Source organism: Octopus bimaculoides, chromosome 3 (assembly GCF_046866305.1).
Source record: "Octopus bimaculoides isolate indiv1 chromosome 3, ASM4686630v1, whole genome shotgun sequence".
In the NCBI taxonomy this organism is placed as follows: domain Eukaryota; kingdom Metazoa; phylum Mollusca; class Cephalopoda; order Octopoda; family Octopodidae; genus Octopus; species Octopus bimaculoides.
Genome location: NC_142930.1, coordinates 51,911,269 through 51,936,268, shown reverse-complemented (window position 1 = coordinate 51,936,268; position 25,000 = coordinate 51,911,269). Strand labels below are relative to the sequence as shown.

The 25,000-nt window shown below is 32.7% G+C and overlaps 1 protein-coding gene and 1 long non-coding RNA gene across 13 annotated transcripts in view; one reads left to right on the top strand and one right to left on the bottom strand.

The window, feature by feature from the left end:
• Positions 1 to 25,000, bottom strand: part of LOC149136527 (uncharacterized) — an 89,849-nt gene that overhangs the window by 49,945 nt on the left and 14,904 nt on the right. The window contains exon 2 of one of the 3 annotated variants that reach the window (XR_016241037.1): positions 4,328 to 4,651. The exons of 1 other annotated variant lie outside the window; for it this stretch is intronic. This is a non-coding gene — a long non-coding RNA (uncharacterized LOC149136527). Of the gene's footprint in view, positions 1 to 4,327; positions 4,652 to 23,436; positions 23,473 to 25,000 lie in introns of those variants that run through there. One more of the 3 variants, XR_016241036.1, reaches the window with a different exon arrangement.
• Positions 1 to 25,000, top strand: part of LOC106881053 (protein O-mannosyl-transferase TMTC4) — a 297,366-nt gene that overhangs the window by 260,167 nt on the left and 12,199 nt on the right. For 9 of the 10 annotated variants that reach the window (XR_016241033.1, XR_008263717.2, XM_089348977.1 and 6 more), the window contains one exon: positions 13,482 to 13,596. Coding sequence is in view for 8 of the 10 variants with exons in the window: in XM_089348977.1 (XP_089205103.1) it covers positions 13,482 to 13,596 (115 nt within the window). In the remaining 2 variants the exon portion in view is untranslated. Of the gene's footprint in view, positions 1 to 3,098; positions 3,767 to 13,481; positions 13,597 to 25,000 lie in introns of those variants that run through there. The other variant, XM_089348980.1, reaches the window with a different exon arrangement.

The window sequence follows — 25,000 nt, the reverse complement described above, 5'->3', positions numbered from 1 at the left end:
GTCTTTGAACATTTCAACCGCCCCGCGTGTGCATACATAGAAAGAAATGACTAAGAAACAGGCGTTGCATAATCACTTGCATTGCTTACACCTGTTTCTGCTATAAGAAACACTCATCTGAATGCTCATGAGCTGCTTCTCACAGCAGAAACAGCTGTAACCCAATGAAAAGAAGTATATGACTCCTGTTATTTTGTCATTCATCAATTTATATTATGCTCTGAAGTCAATTATTCTTTCCTTTAAAATATAAATACGTTGAGTTCGAACAGCAGGTCGCCAGTATCGTAATGTCTAACTGAAATCATAATATATATATATATATATATATATTGGTTATAATGGATAGAGGTTCGTGTTTCACATAGCTAGCTAGAGGCGATGGCCCCTTGGAGCTAATCAACGGCAGCATTTGTCCTATCTTTTGGACTGTCATGTTGACTTGGCGATAAATCTTAATATCCAATAGCGCTGCAGTAGTCTCCTTTAGAGAGACTTAGAAATATTAATATTTCTATATATGTATATATATATATATATATATATATATATATATATATATATTATGATTACATATGTATATATGTATATACTAGCTGACGTACCCGGTAATTCCTAGGAAAGTAGGGCTTATCCCTTGGTTCTGTTCTCATAATCGCTTCGCTAATCCAATAACAACAATACAAAGTATGTAGTCCTTAAAACGGTTTTTGTGCTTACACAGGGTCCTGTTTTTAGGAATTCCCAATAAGCTATGAATACCCAAATTGTGAAGTCAGTGATGTAATAACATGAAATTAGTTAACCGATAGTAAGAATTCAAATAAACTAGACATAAAAAGGGCCTTAATGCGTTCCCAGAGTATATAGACCTTCGGAGGAAATACTAATAAGGTATGTATACTAAAATCGTGAAGCATATTATGTAATAACGGTCTAATCAGATATGAAAATAACTCTGAAAAGAGCTTTTGTGTGTTCCCAGAGAATATTAACCTCAGGGGAGCTAGTGTTGGTATATTCATGAATAATTCTCTAACCGAAATAAGTGGATCTAATGTAGAGGAAAATACTATTTACTTGTTTAAGGGTTTTACTGGATAAATTGCAAAAATAACAGTTCAAATACTAAGAAATAAGCATACTCAATTTCATTTTTACCAAATAATTTAGGAAAATGAATGGGTTATTTGCCTTCGCTATTAATATGAAATATATCTAGTATAGATAATGATCCCTTCCGAGGGCTCTATTAACGATTTTCTCAACAATCTGAGTATGCCATGAGGTTTCCAGACATAAGGTCTATTCACGTGTCACGTTTCATCAAAATCGATAAAACGATGTAGGAGTAAGTTAACAACTCCACAGATACACCCACAGAGAGAATTTCCCAAACATGTAGTAGATGTGTATTATGCATATATATATATATATATATATATATATATATATATATATATTGTGTTATATATGTACACACATACACATGCGTATGTTTACATACATATATATGCATTTATATCTATCTATTTATATACATGTATACACAGTATATATATATATATATATAGGTGTATGCCCGTCATACACATGTATGCATATTTTAATAATATATATATCCGTGCGTCTTGTGAGTGTATGCATGCGTATGTGTGGTGTTTATATACTTAGAAGATTACTTATAGATTGGATGGGAACACGCACCATTGCAGAACGGAAATTCCCCAAGCATTGAAATGAAAACAAGTTATTATCAATAAATAATGGAGTGAAAGAAAAAGCGAAAATTATCTAAGAGAAATGGAAACGAAATGAAAGTTGTATAGTGAACGGTTATATTCCATTTATGGAGAGTGATGAAAGAAAATTAAATCCCTCATAGAATTATTTTATATTAACAGTTCATTTTAACTGATATAGTCTATTATTTTTATCTTTACTTTCAATCATCTTTGTTACCATTTGATTTCAATAATACACTGCATATTTAGCCAGCTTAGAATCAATCATATATATATATATATATATATATATATATATATATATATATATATCAATTTAAATAAGAACTAAAATGATCCATTGTAAAAACTATATAATGTCCTATGACCATTTCGATTCAATATCCAGACTAATTCATGCATATTATAAAATATGGAATATTGTATCTCTTCAGGGTCAGATTAATTCATAGCAGACAGTAAAAAACCTATATATATATATAGGTATAGATATATGTATATTCTTTTATTCTTTTACTTGTTTCAGTCATTTGACTGCGGCCATGCTGGAGCACCGCCTTTAGTCAAGCAAATCGACCCCAGGACTTATCCTTTGTAAGCGTAGTACTTATTCTATCAATCAATTGTGCCGAACCGCTAAGTTACGGGGATGCAAACACACCAGCATGCCGGGGAAACAAGCACAAACACAGACACACACACACACACTCATACACACACACACATACGTGCGCGCACACAAACACACGCGCACACACACACACACACACACACACACACACACATATATGTATATATATATATATATATATATATATATATATATATATATATATATATATACGACGGGCATCTTTCAGTTTCCGTCTACCAAATTCTCTCACTAGGCTTTGGTCACCTCGAGACTATAGCAGAAGACACTTGCCATGGTCCCACTCAATGGGACTGAACTCGGAACCAAGTGGTTGGTAAGCAAGCTACTTACCACATAGCCATACACACACACACACACACACACACACACACACATACACACACACATACACAGATACACACATATGTATATATATATACTTATACGTTTCATTTCTACATATTAAACTTATACTTCATTCTTCATAAATATAATATAACGAATTTCACCCTAATTCGTTATATTATATTTATATATTATAACGAATTATATAAATTTGTTATAAACCTCATCTCTTACTTGTGACTTTTCTCACTTTTTCTTCATCGTAGTACGTTATCATGTGAAATTGTTGAATAATGATTCTTTGTCTATACGTCAGTCAGTCTGTAACATGCTCAGATAGGGTGATTTTCAAGACTTCCTTTTATATCTTTTAGTCAGGATGAAAAGCAGTGCCCATGACACCGTCGCATGGTACCCAGATTGCCAGATTGCTTGACTGGATTACGGTTTAAGGTTAACACCCAGGCAGACGGTGACAGGTTTTCAACTCAGATGGCAAAGAGAAAGAATAACTATCACAACGTATAGCTATTATTTTTTTTTTTTGTCGATCTCGAAATAATAAATGGCAAAATTTGACTTGGGAGAAAGAAAAGCTCAGAGCGAAGGAGTTCGGAATAAATATTGCATGGCATTCTGGCCGACGCTCTAACGTTCCTGCCAATTTGTCGTCTGTAGAAAGGAAATGAAATACAATGAATTTATTCGATTTATTCATTCAGTTCACTTATGCAACGTAAGACAAGTATTTTTATCTTTCATTTTGGGTCCGGTATATTTTATCCCGCTCACACCACTGAAAATGTATGGCGGTGAATATTTCACGGTCAAATACAACAGTCAATAAACATACGGTAGGTGGGGAGTTTAGAAGGGAGATAAAACCAGTGACAGATTTTCTAACACCATCAGACAGTAGATGAGTTATGCCTGTTGTAAACGCATTTCGATTTATTGGATGAAATTCCTTTTATTAATTAAGACTACTTGGTGTTTAAGTCGGCTAAATTATTCTAAATACTCATAATCAGTAAAACACTAATAGAGATGGATAAGTCGGAAATTCGTACAGTTTTGAAATATGAGTTCTTTCTTGGAAATCTAGCATCACAGACAGTTCGGAATATTAATGGACTATTTCATTCTAATATTATTACACAGCAGGCAGTATCATATTGGTTTTCAAAAATTTCGTTCTGGTAACTTTGACCTAACAAATGAGCGACGCAGTCGATCAGAAACAAAGGTGGATAATGACGAACTGAAAGCCACCATCGAGTCAGATCTATCTCAAAGTTCCATGATTTATTGTTGTTGTTTGGTGTTAGCAAGCAGAAAATATTAACTCATCTAGTTCAAATCAATCGGTAAAATGAAAATTTAGATAAGTGGGTTTCACATGAACTCAATGAAAATCAGAAACAGCAACGTTTGGAAGGCTGCATTATGCTACTTTCTTATCACAAAAATGAATCATTTTTTAATCGAATTGTAACATGTGATGAGAAACCGATACAATACAACAGCTGTAAATGCTCAGCGCAATAGTTGCGCAAGAAAGAGCCACTAAGACACAGTGAAAAAGTAAAATTCAGCATAAGAAGCTGATGGTGTGTGTTTGGAGTTCTGGCGCAGGTGTCATCCATTATAATTACATTAAACCTGGCTCATCAATCACGGCCGAAGTATACTGCAGTCAAATGGACCAAATGATGCGGAAACTTATAAAAAACAACATAGATTAATCAACAGATCCAGTCTTCTTTTATTGCAAGACGCCGCCAGACTCATATCGCAGAAATGAATTTGGATAGCTTTTAGGTAGAAACTAAAATCTAATTCTGACGATGCTGTAGAACAGGCCTTCCAAGATTTTATTGACTCTATATTGCCAGGCTTTTACAGTCCCGGGTTGGACAAGCTATCGCTGAAATGGAAAAAGTTTATTAATATGTTGCATTCTGTATACAATTATAACCAACACAATCTAGTGCATATAAACAAACATACACGCGTGTATATACACATACAGGCATACGTACATACATATATATATATATATATATATATATATATATATATATATATATATATATATATATATATATATATTTATATATATATATATATATATATACACATAGAGAGAGAGAGAGAGAGAGACATAGATTGCTATATGTATATATGTGTGTTTGTGTGTGTATGAATATCTGCACAGGTATGTGCATGCGTATTTGTTAGTGTGTGTTCATATATACTGTTAAAAATAAAGTTAACACCGAAATTGTGTTTGCTGGTATGAGATTTTGTTTTAAACTAAATATGCAGTTCTGTAATGGTGTAACTTTTTATTTACATACATGCAATGTTACGTTATATCAAAACATACACATGCATGTATATATACATGTGTGTGTGCGTGTGTGTGTGTATTTGTGTGTGTGTGTGTGCATGTGTGTGTGCGCACGCATGTGTATGTATCAGATATGAATTTACGTATGTATTTTTGACGCGTGTAAAGGTTATATAAATATGTAATGGCGCTTGAATATGATATTTGCTTAGATGTTTATAAATATATCTGAATATATTATGCCATAAAGAACTGGTGTAATTTGAAATATAGGTAATTTGAAATATAGGTAATTTGAAATATAGGTAATTTGAAATATAGGTAATTTGAAATATAGGTAATTTGAAATATAGGGTAAACGTTTGATAATCTATTTTTACTAAATGCATATATTTTAGTGTAAGCAGGTATTATTGTTAAATCGTATTCTGCTTGCCTTCCAGTGGCCAGTAATGAGGACACTTCTGTATGTTTTTGAATATTTGCTAATAAGTATTTATAGATAATATAAACCCGGAAAAAATGCAATCGGTTTCTCTAATTTGTAGAGAAATGTAACCTCTGGCAACCTGAATAAGCTAATAAAAACTACGCCGTTGTGCATCAGGGAAACTTATGTGCATAAGTAGTTTTCAGGTAAATGGCTTAGCCATTTCGCGGTGGAAAAAAAGAGAAACGCCAAAGTTACATCTCTGGTTCTTTATTGAAGTAGATGAAACATCTTGATTTGATTAGTTACAAGATTTACTAACGACTCATCAGTCATTGCTGAAACTTTCTTTGATTGTAAAGTTAGATGTTTGTGTTCACTAAAAATTCATTACAAAGGTTTTCATTACTAATCAGCACAAACACACACACACACACATACACACACACACACACACATGCACACACACGCACATGCTTAAAAACAAATACACACACGCACTCACAAAAATATTAATATTGCATACACTAAATGTTTCTAATTATCTTACAAGGCTAAAAGAACAGATTCTATTCTTATGTGATATTGATTTCTATCTACAATGGATAGCAGCATATATCTATCTACACAAAATGTTGCAAGCCAATGCTGTATCACTGATGATGCATACATACACATAAAAAGTTTAAAATTATTAATTCTAAAAGTATTCTGACCTTTTATTCTTTATATCTATTTGTTTATATTGCTTTTATTTGATTTTGGCCGTGAGGAATTAATATTCCTAATCTTTTAAGAAATGGTGAAGTGAAGACATTCGATATTACTTGGAAATAAGAACTATGCCTTCACTGTATTATTCCAGTATGCTACAAGGACTCAGAAATATCGTTAACTATGAAAATGGTGGAGAAATATCAAATCGTTTTCCAGAAATTTTCAATATTTAAAATATCAAATTTTATAAATGGATTCACTGAGAAAACTATTTGTCTTTTGAAATGTTATTTACATGAAGATATTATTTATCTTAGCAAAATGCGTTTCGATTATTTTAGGCATTGATAATGTAATTCTGAAAAAAATGTTGTTTTAATTTTCAATATGATAAACAGAAACCCTATTACTTCCGAGCAGCAAAGTGGAAAGACTACCAGCATGATATTTGCAGACAGCTCAAGAATAGAGTTATCTATATGCGAAAATTTAAGGAAAGAAAATCGGTGTATCACCTGTACAGAAGAACGCATCTCCATTAGTATGAGAATGCAGTTCACTAATATATGTAGGAGATATAAATCGGACATTGAGTGGACAGAACTGAGATCATTATCAGTATATGTGGTTTGAATTTCAATTGCAACAAATAGAAAACAGGCTGAGCCTATGAACAGATAAACTGAACAAATTGTTTCTACGAAGGATTGCTGATGGACGTAAAATTCTTTTGCCGATTTTCTCAAAGATAAGAGAATATTAGTATTTTACGTGACAGGTTAAGTTAGAAATGAGTCTCTACTAATAACCGCCAGAGGAAATAGATGAGAGTTGAAGATATTGGTTACTAGTGACGAACGCCTATATCACACTCATGACAATAGATGTGTGTGTGTGTGTGTGTGTGTGTGTGGGTGGGTGTGAGTGCGCGTGTGTGTGTGTGTGTGTGTGTGTGTCTGTGTGTGTGCATGTGTGTGTGAGAGAGTGGATAAGGTACTAAATGTTTTCAGTGTCAGATAGGTTGTTATTTTTGTGTATGGTGTACGCTGTAATCTGTTTCTATAGATCAGTACGAGATATCAAAAGGGATTATAATTGGAGAGTGTCTTGACAAGCGACATTTTGCAATTGTGTTAACTTATATTTCACACAAATAGAGCAGGCAACAGGAATTTAGAAAACGATTGCAGTATATGTAATGTTGGAGTGTAATGCACGAAATAAAAGATAATAAATAAGTTGAATATAATAACAGAACTTATACTTAAAAATCCAACTTTGTTGAGTAAGACATTTTTCTAAAAATAGTTAAGGGTTTTTTGTCGTTAGCTATTTATAATTGAGGAAATGCTCCAGTGATAAGGTAACCGTCTAATTAGATTGGGTACAGAAAAGTGTTTGGACAACCGGTGTGCCGGTAAATGATGGTGGGAACTGGGAACATAATTATTAATAAAACACACTTTTGACAATGTACTCGGTTGTACACTATTTCTGTAAAAGTTTGCTGATCATGGCTGAAATGATTTTGCATCACAGGCTTATTCGATCAACACCTTCTGTTGACTGATCAACAACGAAAACATCTTCAGATAGAGAAGGATAAGAAACATAAATAAAAGAAGTAGAATATATAGACAATTAATAGTAAAATGGCTGGAAATATTTCGTGAGTGGTAGGATGAACTGGTATATATAAAGTAGTGCAGAAGAGAGAGTTTGAGCTGCAGATACTGATGTCACAATATATTCATAAATACCTGATCTTAACATACTACTCCTCAATCATTGCTACATCATCAAGAAATTGTTAGTCTTGATATTTTTGGACGAATAGTATTACTGAAGACGAAAACCAAAACAAGTAAGGATGTGTTTCAGAAAATATTATTTGATCTATTCGTATTGTAAATGAAGTCAACATTTTTACGGGTGAACATAAAATATTTTGAGCATTGGCTACATTTAGAGAAATAATTGGACATCATTCTTCTAAATTAAAATAATATACTTAGGTCAGTAATATAGTTAAGGATATTCATTATGACATTGCAGTTTGATAGAAATACATCTACAGAAAACTTGATATGTTAAATGGCTGGTTCTCTATGCATATTTCTTCCTTATGTTATAGTTACTATTATTTTCCGTATCCCTTATACACTTCACTGACATTCATCAAAACAAAAGTTTCTCAAGCATCAATTCCTGTCATGAACGTATAATTTACTTCACAGCAAGGCATTGAGAATTGCTCTTTGTTCTGTGTTGTATGTAATTAAATTTGAGACGGAAATATAATATATATCCATGCCGAAATTGTTTTACTAGGAAATCATATTAACCATACACTCATTCGATTTCTCTTTCCCTTTTCCCTCTTCCTATACATTTTGCTTCTCTCTATATATGGATAAATATATGCGCGCGTGTGTGTATGTGTACTTTCATGTGAGTCTGTGCGCACGCATGTGTTTTGCATGTGTTATTACTTATCGTGCAGTTGTTAAAACTACATGCTTCTTTGTGTCTGCAGTTACGCATGGTATTATTTTTTCCGCTCCTTCCGTGGAATCCTGTAATCCTACACTCATTTTCCTTATGTATGGATGTACTATTAATTATGTGATGTTGTTTGGGTCTCTTTTTGCTATTGATGAGTTTTTATTACCCCTATTTTCCAGCATTCTATCGGCGTATTCAATGTTATTAGCTGCGTTTGCTTCATATTTCCCCTCTCGTGAATTGAAGATCAGGTTAAACCAAATAATTTCATCGGTTATTTTCCCATTTCTTTTAATATGTCTATTGGGTTTAACTTTGGCTGTGATTTCATGGGTTCTGTTTTATATTTGTCCTTATTAGTGTTGTGGTTGTTTTCTTTCCATTTTTCTCCCTATTTCTATTTTTCTAGGTTCTGGTATTCTGCGGCTATTTATATGATTATCCCCACTATTTATAATGCCCTCTGGGAATCGTGTCTTCTCTGTTTTATTCTGTATATATTCTGTTTTATCCTTATATCCAACTTTAGCCAGTGCTGAGTTGTAACATTCGGCGTGCATATTGAATGTCTGTTCATCTCTGGATAGTCTTGATATTCTATTACTCACGCTTTTTGGGATGCAACGCAGTATAAACACCCACATTAATTGCTTGACCGGCATATTGGTAAAAAAGGAATAAACATCCCCCTACCGTACATCCAATAATGTTATATCGCCTGAAGAATTGAACCAGTGATAACGATCAGCCAGATGCTCACGGATACTACGGACTACTCTGTAATCATTCCAGGAATACATACTGTGATCCTAAGAGTCATGTGATTTGTAGAAACGTGCGTAGTGATGCATTAAATGTTTATAAATTCCATCCAAGGAGTATTGTTATCATTATTATATTTGCCCTACATTTTATCGGTACAACTTGATACAACCCCCGAAAAATTGACTCCCTAACCAGCTTCATTAGACGTTGGCCGGCATAATGGAATAGGAGCTTTATTTTCCTATTCAAAGCGTTCCGCATAAACAAATTTAAAAGATATATATGGATGAATGATCGACGCAGGATATTTTGAAACGATCGTTGTGAGCAAGGAACTTTTTCGTGCCTTCTAATTTACGTCTCTTTCGTTTGTTTTATACTCAACGTAGTCTCAGGATTTCCTGAGTTAGATCTGCGACGGTTGTGTAATTACGGTGGATGACGGTATAGTATTGGGAATGTACACATGTATATGTGTGTGTGTGTGTGTGTGTCTGTTTGTGTGTGCATGCGTGTGTGTATATTTCCCTGTAGTCTCCGTAGAGGAAGCATTTCTTGTTCGGCGTGCTAAACGTTACTCGTTGCTCTGGTCGGCTCGTTGCGCAGCAATATATGCTAACCGATCACAACGCTGCTTTTCACTTTCCCTTCTTCGCGCTGAAGTCATCCCAAGTTCAATGAGAGAGTTCCTTCTGGCGGGGTCCTCAGAAGATTCATTTGCACGCATACGTTTACTTTTCTTTGCAGCATTTCTTTGCCGACCTATACTGGATCTCTTGCGTCGAGGCATGGTGGAAAATTATCAGTTTATGCAATAGAAAAAGTCATAAGAAAAAAAGCGGTGAATGTGTAGCCCCCCCATCCCCCAAGTAAAATTTAGTTGGCAAAAATGTAAATAAAATAGACCGAATTAACTATTTTTAATTTTGGATAAAAATTTTGAAGTAGCTAGTTTAAGCTGGAATAATTATATGAAAAAGAGCGCTCACCCGAAAACAGAGGCAAATCGTAACTCGCAAATGAATACTGCTGGCAGTACTGTGCAAGCAGTCAATAAGAGCTCATCACAGCTGAGAAAGTAAAGTATTGATTTTTTTCCAGCTGGGTGTTTGTCACGTTTATTCGCTGGCTCAATCCAAATCCTAGGCGAATTGAGAGTAGTCTATTTATGTTGTGGGCGCGGAATTTCGAGGAAAAAAATTATAAGAAAAGGCGTTCTAATTCAAAGAGAGCACACATGTCAAATTTAGTGAAATTCGGTTGAAAACTGTAGGAGTAGAAGTGGTTCACACAATACACACACACACACACACACACACAAACAACTTGCCTTTTATATATAAGATTAAGCTCTGTACTCACGTGATACTTTAATCTAGAGTATGATTTTATCAAGGTTTAAAAATTGGTTATGGGGTTATAAATATTGCTATGCTCAACCATATATGTGTGTGTGTGTGTGTGTGTGTGTGTGTGCGTGCATGCAATCGTGTGTGTGTGTGTGTGTTCATCTACATTAATCTATACTGCAGAAATAATTGTATAAAGTCCATTATTAATTTGATATATGTGTGCGTGCGTGTGTGTATATATATTTACAGAGAAAGAGAGAGATAGAAGGAAAAAAAGAGAGAGGTAACAACGATTTACTTCCTTTTACTTTCTACAATGCAGATATTATAAACTGAAGGCTATCTATCTTTTTTTTATGTGTGTGGGTTTGTTAATGTATTTGCATACACATACTAGAATCCACACGCACACGTATGTATGTATGTTATTGTTTAGTTTTATTTCAATATTTCTTGCCAATAGAGAAAAACCAGTTTCTAACCTAGATCTAAGGTTTCTTCATTGGAATTTCAACATCAACAACAGGGTATTTTTGCTTTGTATGTATGTATGTATGTATGTATGTATGTATGTATGTATGTATGTATGCATTTGTGTATGTATGTGTATTTGTATGTATATGAGCAGATTTGCATGTTTTATTTTATGTATGTATTCTCATGCCTATAGTTGCATATCTAGACAAGCTCGCATATATTTAAATGATAAACTTCTGGAAAGTGATAAATTGGATCTGTAGTCATCGAATTAGCTTTCTCCTTTCTAGTTTTATGTAAGTATGTATGTATGTATGTATGTATGTATGTAGGTATGAATGAATGTATGTATGCATGCATGAATGTATGTACGTATGTATGTATGTATGTATGTATGTGCATGTGTGAATAGCTATACATATATAGTCCCCCACCATCCCTAAATATTGAATAATATTGCACTTACCGAACTTTCGGAGATTAAATATCTTGCTTATCTGAGATAAACTGTTTTATACTGTGTTACTAAACACGTAACTTTCTTAAGTTCATCAATGTCTTACAAGATATAAAGTCATTGAAATGTCCACATGCAAGGCAACTGCTGCTGAATATTCCATATTTTCTTTATACGGTATATTTGCAGTTGATACCTTCCTTCTTTAATTCACAGCAATGAGAAACTGAGGAGGTGAATCGGTGAAAACGCTGTAACCCAGTAAATGACCCGTTGGAAACTTCTAACTATCGACACTATTGCCCAAAATGTCCAACATGCAATAAATGAATGAAAAGACTACAACAATGATTCAAAAATTGTGCAGAGTGGGCAAAAATCTATTTGGAAACAGCATTACATGCACAACTACCGCAAAACATTTTTGATAGAATATGAAATTCTAAAATAAAATTACATTATGTCCATATACTGATTATTCATTCTTTAATATAATAAAACATAAAAAATGTTATAAATGACAATATAAAATGCAAGAAGGACACAGATAGAACCCACACAACGTATGAACTCTTTGGTGTACGATTTTACATTTCTGTTAATGTCAGATACGCATAACAATAATGTTAATTATATTATGACAATCGTTTGCCAATACCTATTGCTACCTTCCTTTCATTTGAAATTATCTTCCCAGTACTTAACAATGCCTCAATATGTTTCATGACAAATATTTCAAACAAGGAATATATGTCATACTGTTAAAAAAGAAGAAAAGCTTATCGTTTCAGTTAGAGCCTTGCATCGAAAAACAAACGTGATATAAGTTAATGATATATAAGTTTCGTCTCCAATGAAGTATCCTTTCTGAAACAAATGTCACAGTGTTCTGTTTTGTCTTTCATCATATTTATTTCACACTTTGAAATATAGGCATATTATAACTTGCCAAAAGATTTTATTGTTTTACTGTTTATAAAACTTGAATGGTCTTACACATAATCAATTGGTAAATAGAATGCATAGTCTCATTTCGATTGTTGTATTTTGACAGTTTTCCTTCCTTTGTTATGATGCCCATGAAAAATGTGTGGAAGTCACACATGTACCTTTATAAGTTAGTTCTTTTTCGAGCAGAAGTGTAGATGCTAATAACTATAGCGGTTGTCATAATGTTGAAAACGATACTACAATTTGAGTGCTTATATCTTCATCTTAGCTGCAATGGAGTTGCTAAACCTCCACCTTTTGTTGTTCGATGATGTTTTAAAGTAACAGAATAAGGAAAATTAATGCTTATACCTCTGTAAGAGACATTATTTGCCTAAATAAAGTGAATCAGTTTCAAACTAAATTTCAGGAAAGAAACACAGTAGACTCAGACCCTACCATTTCTCTCGCACATTCATCAATCATGAAATAAAAAAAAACACTAATTAGCATTTAAATGACAAGAATTACATAGTTAAAATGCATGATCAGTATATTCACAACTCGTACATGCAATAAAAATTACATAGGTGGAAACCTTCGTGAGAAAATAATATGTGTATATTTTAATTTAAAAATTCACAAAAAATAATATATTCTATAAATTTAATTGACAGTTGTTTGGTTGATTTAAATCCAAAAATAATAATGTCTGAATCCTAGCTACTTCTTTTATCAAGTTATTGATTTTTGTTTTATATTTGTAAACAGTATTATTATAATGGTGAAAAACAAAAGGCTCTGCAAGCATGGATGAAAGCAATTGAATTAAATTCCACAGATTCAGCAGCTTGGGAAAGTGTTGTTGTTTACCTACACCATCTGAGTGAGTGAAGTTTATTTTTCCGCCTAATTTCTGTTTCTATCGATTTTTGTATGGAATAACTCACCAAACATTACTAAATAAAACAAAATATTTTAATCATGTCATAAAATCAATTATGAATCCTTACATTGAACAAACAAGTTTTAGAAGGAATTCTCAAAAGTGTACACTTATTATAGAGACATCTAGGTCAGCTATCATATATTTTCTATGGATCGTCTAAATGCATATAAATGTTATAAAATTTAGAAGCTTATTCTAAAGGAGTATATCAAGAATATTGCGTTTGGAAATCAATAATATATTTTTTCAGTAATCCAGTCATCATATAAACGAACAATATCTTATGAAAATAATGATGATGATGACGATGATAATAATAATAATAATAACAACAACAACAACAACAACAACAACAACAACAATAATAATAATAATAATAATAATAATAATAATAATAATAATAATAATAATAATAATAATAATAATAATAATAAGAAGAAGAAGAAGAAGAAGAAGAAGAACATGTGGCCGACAATTACAGGCGAATTTCGTGCGTCCCATTAATGTGGAAGTCACTTTCAGGAGCAACTGTTGAAGAACTGTACAAATATTTTGATGAAAACGATATATTACCGACAGAAAACAAAGGTTGTAGAAGGAGATGTAGAGGTACCAAAGATCAATTATTGATAGACAAAATTGTAATGCCAGACTGTAAACGAAGGAGAACAAATTTTGAAAAGGCCTGGATTGACTAATGCAAAGGTTATGATATGATTGTACATTCGTGGATCACAGAATGCTTAGATCCGTTTGGAATTGCGAGGAATGTAACGTGTTTCCAGCAGAGAAGTATGGAGACGGGGTGGAAAACTAAACTGATATGTTACGGAAGAAGCTTTGGCACACTGCGTAGCAGAAGATGGATTTTCCAGGGTGGTAGCTTATCTCTGTTGCTTTTTGTTCTCTGTATGATACCTCTGACCTTGGTACTTAAGAAAATTAACCTGGTATATCAATTAAAGGGAAAATCCCAAACAATCAACGACCTCCTCTTCATGGATGATTTGAAACTGTATGGCAAGGATGAGACACATGCACTGCTCTCTCACTCAATGATAATAATGATAATAATAATAATAATAATAATAATAATAATAATAATAATAATAATAATAATAATAATGGTTTCTTAAACATTCACTTGAACAAAACTGTACAAATCCAAATATATGGTACCCTAGGCATAACACCTACATGAACTTCTAACTTGTTGTCTCTTGAGGTCTCTGGGTGAGACTTGAATCCAACTTGTACAAATGCAAAACAAAAGTCAAACATATAATAATAATAATCGCTATTCTTCTTCTTCTTCTTCTTCTTCTTCTTCTTCTTCTTCTTCTTCTTCTTCTTCTTCTTCTTCTTCTTCTTCTTCTTCTTCTTCTTCTTCTTCTTCTTCTTCTTCTTCTTCTTCTTCTTCTTCTTCTTCTTCTTCTTCTTCTTCTTCTTCTTCTTCTTCTTCTTCTTCTTCTTCTTCTTCTTATTATTATTATTATTATTATTATTATTATTATTATTATTATTATTATTATTATTATTATTCAGTAGTTTTATTTTTATAACGTGCTTTCAGAATAATAATAAAAATAACTATGATGTCAACGACAATAGCGATGATGATGATGATGATGATGATGATAATAAAGCTGCGGCTGATGAAAATCTCAACAGTATTTTCGTGTAAAATTGGGATGAAAACAGATCAGCTATAAATATGTTACGATATATATTAACTTAGGATATATTCTCAAAACGTAAAGAAAAAATACCACCAATTGAAATTGAACTTTTAGATAAAAGAATACATTTTCAGAACACTAGTAACAATCGCAAAATATCCAAGAACACTAAAGCACTAATAATTTAATCTACGTTGATACAATCAAGACATGTAAACACAAAAAAACAAATAACAAAAACAAAACGCAACAAACCCACATCCTAGAACTGCACATCACTGACCAACAGAAACGAAACCGGAACTGCACAAGAAAAATATAAAAAAAGGGTAATTGAAGCTGATTTAGAAATTGAAAATTCTGACACTGAAAATCACGATCTTAATCATCTGAAATTGCATTTAAGTTTAAAATAATTTACTATGAATCATTAAAAATACCTCCCAATGATACAGTTTATGACAGAATAGAAACAGCAATAAAAAATATATAAACTTTGTTTTCGGAGACATGATTAAAACGGAGTGAAATAACATTATTACAAGATCAATAAATTAACAGATACAGCAGCAACCTGTAGTGACAGAGAAAATTGGGTACCACTTCAGATTCATTCAGGCAGGAGTATCAAAACCCAAGCATTCAACATGGAAAAGAGAAAAAGAAATGAAGAGAAAGTATCTCTGAATTTATAGTGAAATTAATAAAAAGACATCACAACTTAGAAAAAGAAGGATGAGGAAACAAATACTTCAGAAATGCAACACAACGAACAAAATAATATTTGGAACCGATGAACTACTAAAGCAAATGACCCTCAAAGAATCCGCCGGTAATGAAAAGTGCCTTGGGTTCTTTGAACATACAGAGTGTTCGACTCTAAACAAAATCGATTATATTAAAAACGTTGCAGAAATAAAACAGAAGTCAATGTAGCACAAACAGCAAGAGAAGAAGGAGAATTTTGGGAAGTGGTATGGACAGTGACAGAACCAGCACAGGAAAGGCTAGTGAGAAAAAACACGTGGATGTCCAAAACAATAGAAGTTACACAGATATTGCAAAAAATGACGGAGTCAGAGGAAATAAGTGGCTGGCTAGCTGAGGGGAAAGACATCCTAATCTGCAAATCTACAGAAACTAGATTCTCAAAAGTACGTTCCGTTAATATGTCGTCCTAAAAATTATAAACCTGTATCTGAAATGATACCTTTTCTGTTAACCTTCCTGTGATTCCACTGCACCTCTTATATGTCCATAGCTTGTACTAGGTACACTATAAGTAATTTTTACCAGCACCTTTTGTACATAACAGGCAGGACCGTTTCGTTGAAGGGATTAGTAATTTTTCTGCTTCCCTGCTTTCTAGTAATTTGGTATTTGATAACTTAGCGCTAAGGCTCCTTCATTTCAGCTCTTGCTGCCACACCTGAACATTCTTATCTGATTTTACTATAAATTCAGCTATAAGAACAAAGTCTTCAGCATAGAAAAACTCGCATGGGCAACAGTCTTTTATTCCGCTGTTGTGTCCTGGAGGACTACGTAAAACAAGACGGGGCTGAAAGTTGAGTCTTGTTGCACTCCTATGTGGACACTAAATACGTTGTTTTGCTTATGGCTGACTTTCACCTTACTGGCAGCATCCCTGTACATGACTTGGAGGGATCTCACTGGCTAGTCATCTACACCCAGCTTCCGGAGCGACCACAAGTTGAAGGTGCGAGGGACCCTGTGAAAGGCTTACCACATGTTCATAAATGCCAAGTACAGCGGTTTATTTTTAGCTAAATGCTTCTTCTGCATGTAACTTACTAGGCAAAGAGTATCAATAGTACTTCTCCTTGACACAAAACCAAACAGCATCTTATCTTGATCAAGGCTCTTCCTAATTAATTGAGCTATAATCCTTCCTGTGACTTTCATGAATTGGGCTAACAGGTTGATACGCCTGTTAGTTGACTATGACGGTGTTACACCAGTCATTGGGTATCACCCCTTCTTGGACAACTTTATTAACTATACGGTTGGCAAGGCCGTATCCCATATTTAGGATATGAAGCCCTATCTTCATATCCTTAATTGCTTTATCTGTCATGCAGCAGTCAACTCGAGTAGCTGGTCCCTCTGTTGGGCCCTCATTAGGAAGGTGCTCCTTTTCCACATTTCACAACCTTGCATAGTGACACTTTCCTTTCTTCCATGTATTCAGTTAGTCCAAGTATACCATCATCCATTCGGACACACGTCTTTGATATACTGTCTTGCAATCCCGAAGACCTCAGGCATCTATTCCACACGCTGCAGAACATTGGCAAACCACATCCTTTCTGCTTCTCCCCTAGTTAAATATATCTCTCGTCGCCTAGATTCACTTCCTAGCTACCTGGTATGGTTGTCTACGAACCTCGCTCTTCCAGTCCTTCATGCTTCTTTCTTTAATGGCACTGGCTGCTTCACCGTTCTACCACCATGTCATCTTTCAAAGAAAGCCAATGATGAGAGCTGGTTTATCAAAATATATTAAGTTTTAACTAAAAACAGAAAACTGACCGAAAACAAGGCATTTGGCAATCCAAATATGATAACCGATATTGATCATTCAAAAGCAAAAATAAAATTATATCGAATGATGTTATTCTGTAAATTGCATTTCGATTAAATAAGATATAATTATTGCTTTATCAGATCATATGTCGCAGAGCAAGAATTTTGATGGTTGTGACTTCCTTCATTCATTACAAGAAATATATATATATGAAATACGTACATTTTATCCCGAAAGTAACTGATGAAATATAATTGAGGAAATGATTGTATGGTTTAGATATGTTTTATAAGCATGTAGAAACTCCCACATACGTCGACACACACATACTCACATATACAAACATATGAACATGTTAGCACTCAGACAATTGCATTCACGCAACGAAGTGACACTTAATATGTTGTTTCGCGCATGCAAGTATACAGTTGTCTATATACGTAAAGAAATATTTTGAAGGTGATAATTTTACTTTCATATCGAGAACATTATTTTTCATGTTGAAATCAACTAAATTTAATCTTATTTCATGTGTGAGCAGTTTCTTATCACAGAAATCTTTGTAATTAAGAATTTGTTTGCATTTTATACACTCCAAATGAAAACTTTACCGAATTCCATTTTATATAGGAGCGTAGATACTTTTTGTTTCTTTTTAATTTCATCAACAAATTCTAATTTATCACCAGTTTTATTACCCTATTACATTCTAAAATGTGTTCAATCTCAAATAAAACAGTGATTATATTAGAAACTTTTATAAATTTGTTCGTAATTTTCTAACATTTCTTGAAAATGCATCGAGTAACAAAAATTTACAAAACAATTTTGAAAATGTTATCGTTAAAGATGCCGACATGATGTGTTGGTGTATGACATGGACCATTTAAAGTACAGTGATCTATCATAAACACGTAAATTACTGCGGAAAACAGAAAAGTGCTTGGACGATTAAAGAGGTCGAGTAATTTACACTTAAAGGCATAAACTTTTACATTAAAAATCTAATCATTGTATAATGAATTGCTATTTTAGACAATAGATTACAACTGTATGCTTGCTTGCGTGAAACAAAATATTAAATGTCAGTTCGTTGCGTGTATGTAATTGTCTGAGTGATAACATGTGCATATGTTTGTATATGTGTGTGTGTTTGTGTGTGTGTGTGTGTGTGTGTGTGTGTGTGTGTGTGTGTGTGTGTGTGTGTGTGTGTGTGTGTGTGTGTGTGTGGACGTATGTGAGAGGATCTACATGCTTATATTAAAAGAATGTTCCTGTGAAGATACACACACACGCAAACACACACACACACACGTACATACACACACACAGATAGGTGAAAGAATGAAAGAAAAGCACACTCGCTACTCTGTGTAGAGTTAATGTCCGTAAGCTGTTCATTACTTGGGTGTCCATAGATATAGAACTTCAAACACTAAGCTGTTTACAATAAGCAAAAGCTTAGCTACACACGACTTGGAATATAGGTCTTCCTTTGTCTTTGTTAATCCTGGTTCCCAGTGTTCGACGCAAGTCACATGATGGAAATTGCTATAGGCTACTAACGTAAACTACTACATATTAGTTCCTAAATACAAGGTCGGCAATCCGTACAAATCTGAAATGTATCAACAAAGAGTTTACTCTTAAATCTTTTCCGCCGTTGCAGTTATTGACAGGCTTTATTTTCTGGGTTTATCGGTTGAAATATTCGTATTTCACGAGGACTGAAAATGAATACTATTTTCTAATTTTCTATCATAAGATATCTCATGGTGATTTAATATGTGACGCCTGAGAGAAATATGGTGTCTACAGTTGAGTAATGCATACAAACGTGGGTTATCAAATCTATTCCAAGTTTCAGTGGGGCTATTGTGGCATTAATCTCTTATATATGAAATAAAATGGGATCGGGAAATGGCAGACCTAAATAGGATATAACGTTGATTAAATCCATTAACAGGGTGCGTTGTATAATTGCTCGTTATTCTATTAGACAGAGTGAGTGTTGCTCGATAGACCAAGATTTAGAAAGACGGGAACCGCTATGTTATCAAGATGCTTGGTTATAGAAATGATAAGTGGGTATGATGCCATTGTTGTATATTTGTAGCCAAAAATTATATTGCGATCCCATGCAATCCTATGCACCCATGCCTTCTTGATGCAGTCGTAGGTCACTGTCTTGAGATACGGCATGTTTTAGACATTTTGGACCTGGTGAAGGCCATACTTCTCCAGATCCACCTGGAGGTGATTTCTTCCAGAACGAGAATCAGACAGACATAAAGAAATACAGAAAGAAAAGAACCGTCTTTGGTATAGAACTAGTTCTTTATTTCTGGAGACAAATCTTTACATCAATGGGATTTGAACTCGAGTACACTGAGCCAAGGAGATTATATTTCAAAGCAAGCTATCCAACGATCTAACGGTTCTGCTAATCAGTCATTTTTAGAACTATAATAACTAGGCAGGTATAGTTCATCTGTTTGCTATATAACTTGTGATATTTGTGTGTGATTTAGGAAGGTTCTGGAGATATTTGACTGGTGTTAAAACAGTTTGCTTCCCGTTTCCTGCCGCTCATTGGTTGTGAAATTGGTACGAGAATTATCTTCTCACCAAAGTCACTCTTCCTTTTCACCATGTAAGAGGATCATATAAAACAAATAACTACTTGCAGGATGATTCGAAGATTCTCGTACTTATTCTTGCAGCCAAATTCCTGGAGTGGTTGTATTTCATATAGGTCTATACGCTGTGGGATTTCCAAAGTATTTCCGTAGTACAAACAAGAGGTGTGAGGGTAGGTTCACTGTCTAATGGTATCAAGTATAGAATAAACAATTCTACAATGTGAGCCATCTCCCCGCTTAGCATAGAAGATATGCATTACTTACTCGCAATCCTCGTGGGAAAGTCATACCGCGTATAAACTCTAAGTAGCTCAACTAATTTAAATATTACTTTCCCGTATTCAAGAAATTTAGAAGCTGGGGAATTGGCAATTTTGTTAACTCTTTAGAAAGTATGCCTTGCAGTATTTAGTATTATTCATGGTCATTATGAGCTTACATGACAGTTTATTTTGAAATCCTGAATGAATCTTTTTAGTGCTATGAGTAGATTAATGAGTCTGTTAGTATTATTATTTTGAAAGGCATAATTATTGAACAATATAAACAAATTCTATAATCGAGAGGATACATGACGCCTTAGTTATCGTGCCCGAGGCAAGTAAACAAAGAAGGGCTGTTTTTAAGACCCAGTATACTCACGAGGCAATGCAAAAGGAAGATAGAAAGATTAATTATATAGGGAATAAACAAATAAATAAATTATATAGGGAATAAACAAATAAATAAATAAATAAGTAGATAAAATTGATTGAAAAGCATGGAAAAAAAAAGACTGAAATAATAATTTTAATAGGTAAAATACTAAGAATGATTTAAGAAATGCTATAAAAATATAAAAATAAAGTACATTTATAAGTCATCGGCAAGAAAATCTGGCACTACATTTGTAATTCAAACGAAGTGTTATATTTTTGCTGTAGTAATATGCATATACTTATAATAATCAAAATTAATATTGCAGAGTTAACCAAATATAATAAATATCTTAGAAACGATACTTTAAATAACATGAAAAGCAACAAAATGAAAAGTATATAATGCATGCATCTTTCTAGAAATGTGTTTAAATAAAAATTTAAGGCTGAGATTATTGTCGTTAGAGAATAAAGATTTAATTATTTAAATAACTAGCAGCAATAGAAAAATCTACGATAAAATCCATTACATTGCAATTTTCATGTAATTGTAGAACAATAAGCATTTTAGAACAATAAATATTTTAAAATGAAATTAAACTTTTCTTCACGTTCTATTTTGCTTTTATGTCTAGTTTTCATATTGGCGAGTATAACTTGATCAGCAATTTAAATAATTTGAAAGTTGTTCTTCAAAACTTCGAATTAATTATTCAATAAACGGAATTAGGATATATAGAGAGTTAACTAAAGACGACTGATGTATTGAATTAAAATCGTATTCTTCTGATACTGTCGCTATTGTTGTTGACGATGGTGTTGCCGCTATTGTAGTTTCGTCCCAGATCATCCTCGATACAGAAGACTCACAATTAAGGCTATTCTAGCTATGACTCTTCTGTATTTTGTTCTCAGAAATATTGTATCGGAAGATCATATTATCCAATATGACCTTCCTTTTAAAAACGTAAAGGAGTGATATGAGGGTGATTCAGCTGTTAGTTCTGTTGTCGTAACAAATGGCTTGTTCTCAAAATCTAAATGATGAGAATCAGATAGCATCAGATACATAGCTGCATATGTATGAAATAAAATAACATTGATGGTCAACAGCAAGAGATACTTCTTAACAGTTTCTGCTATCCAAATTCGTCAAACTTTTGTGAATTGACGTAGTAATGTAACTTAAATAAACGTCTGTAGATCACTAACTCTGACTTTATCAACTTTTCAAAGAAGATCGAATCTCACATTTCTCTTACACTATGTGAATTTTTGAACTTCGTTTCATGGACAGGAAGCTTTCGCCTTGAAAATAAGTATACAAATTTTACAGTATAAACATATACTTCCTCCATTGCAAGGCTAAGCGATATGTTTTATTAATTAACAAGGAATAAAAAAATAAGTTTTCTCGACTAAAGACGGTGCTCTAGCATTGCTGCAGTCAGTTGACTGAAAAAGGTAAAACAATAAAAGAATATGTATATGTATACATGTTTATATATGTACATTATATATATATATATATATATATATATATATATATATACAAGTATATATATATGCATCTATATATATACATGTATATATGTATATATATATATATATATATAAATGTATATACCTGTATAAATTTATGTGTGTATATATATATATATATATATATGTATATATATATATGTGTATGTATATATACATGCATATATATATATATTTATATATATGCATATAATTATATATATATATTTATATATGCATATATATATATATATATACAAATGTATATACCTGTATAAATTTATGTGTATATATATATATATATATATGTATATATATATATATGTGTATGTATATATACATGCATATATATATATATTTCTATATATGCATATAATTATATATATATATTTATATATGTATATATATATATATATCTGTATATATGTATTTATGTGTGTGTGTGTGTGTGTGTTTGTACCGCCACCATCGGTTTACAACCGATTTTGCTGTGTTTACGTTCCCGTAACTTAAACCTTTGGCAAAACAATCCAATAGAATAAATGCTAGGCTTAGAAAAAATAAATCCTGGGGTCGATTTATTGAACTTTAGGCGGTTCACCCGCATGGCTGCAGTCGCATGTTCGAAACGATTTAAACAATAAAAAAGTACGCGATTTCAATTCTGAGGAACACCAGGTATCTCTGCTAGTATATATATATATGTATATATATATGGTTTTAATTTATTTTAAATAAAACTCACCACGTAATGCAAATATGTTCTTTACTTCTTTGAATAATATCTAAAATACAAACACATACATTTAATTGGAAAATTCTTGCTGCTGGAAATTCTGAATGGTTTCTTTTAAAATAACAATATTAAACCGAATGCAAATAATGACTGTGATTGACTGTGATTTGTTAACAAGATTTTAAGATGTTTCAAGGCTACTGATTGAACGGACTGAAAGTCTTAAGTCAACTAATGAGCTGTATTAGTACACAAAAGCCTTTTTTACTAGTTTACCTTGAGTTGAAAACCGACTTCATAGAAAAATATCTTAACACGAATTAGATAGCACAGTTTTCCTTTGGTTGATTTATTATATGTAATATTTTGACTGATCAGAAGGTCATGGATTCAGAAACTATATTCTAAATATATATACACTATATTTTATTTTTTTGAAAGCATGTGAAAATCGAAAGACTACTTTAAGCAAATTTGTTACACCATGTTATAAAAAAAAAACATAAAATATTTATAGGAATACTAAAAAACAAAAAAATCCGAATGTCTAAAGAGAGGTAATAATGACGCTTCGCTAATGAGATTACGAGGAAATGCAAACAGAAATGATGCTAAGCCATACAAATGGAAAGAAAAAAACAGTCAGCAAGGGTATGTGTTTGATCGCACATATATATGATCCCACAGATGATATGTAATAATAACTACCAAATTTTACTCTAACGCACCCTGTGACGAAAATGAAAATTAACGTCCATTTTAAAGAACTCTTTTAATCATATCCCCCTAGCAAAATACATTGTGTAAATATTTGTGGGGTAATTATATAATCTTAAATAGAAAATTTATTCTTCAGTTCTCCTGGGGATTACTGCTTGTATATTTATTCTCTCGTAAACAAATTATCGAAAGACTTGATTCTCATTGTGAATTTCATATCATAAAAGAAAAATAGTTTCTTAACAAAACGTCTACAGATTTTGTTAAGCGCGTTATAATTGATGTAATCTTTTAAAAGAATATTAAATCCGATTTTAAAATTTGTAAAAGAATATTATCATCACAAAGAAACGTAAGATTTAAAGCTTATCGACATCTTGATATTTCTTAAGATATCTGTTTCTGAAGCAAAAGTATTTCCAGATTTAGAATGCATTGTTAAGAACATCGTCGTCTACTGAGAGTGAAACTGGTCCCAGTGAGACTGTCTAAAAAATATAAATATTTTACTAGCCTAGGGTAAATACAATACTTAGCTATAATATTGACACACCCTTGTTAAAATTCGAACAACTCAAATGACATATAATGTGCAGCTTAATGTTTTTCTATTTCTTCTATGCTAATTATGTATCAGGACTATATGGTGATAGTATTCCAGCTGTTGGTAAAGGACTGGATTACATTATATCATGTACGTAAAAAATAGTAAGTTTATTGCGTTTTAAAATTGTTGTCTAAATAATCATGACAACATATGCAGAGCGGCTATATTCGCGATTAAGTTAAGTGTTTTTGTACAAACTCCAGTTACACACAACCCATTTGACATATATGAGTTTTTTTTTTTAATCCCG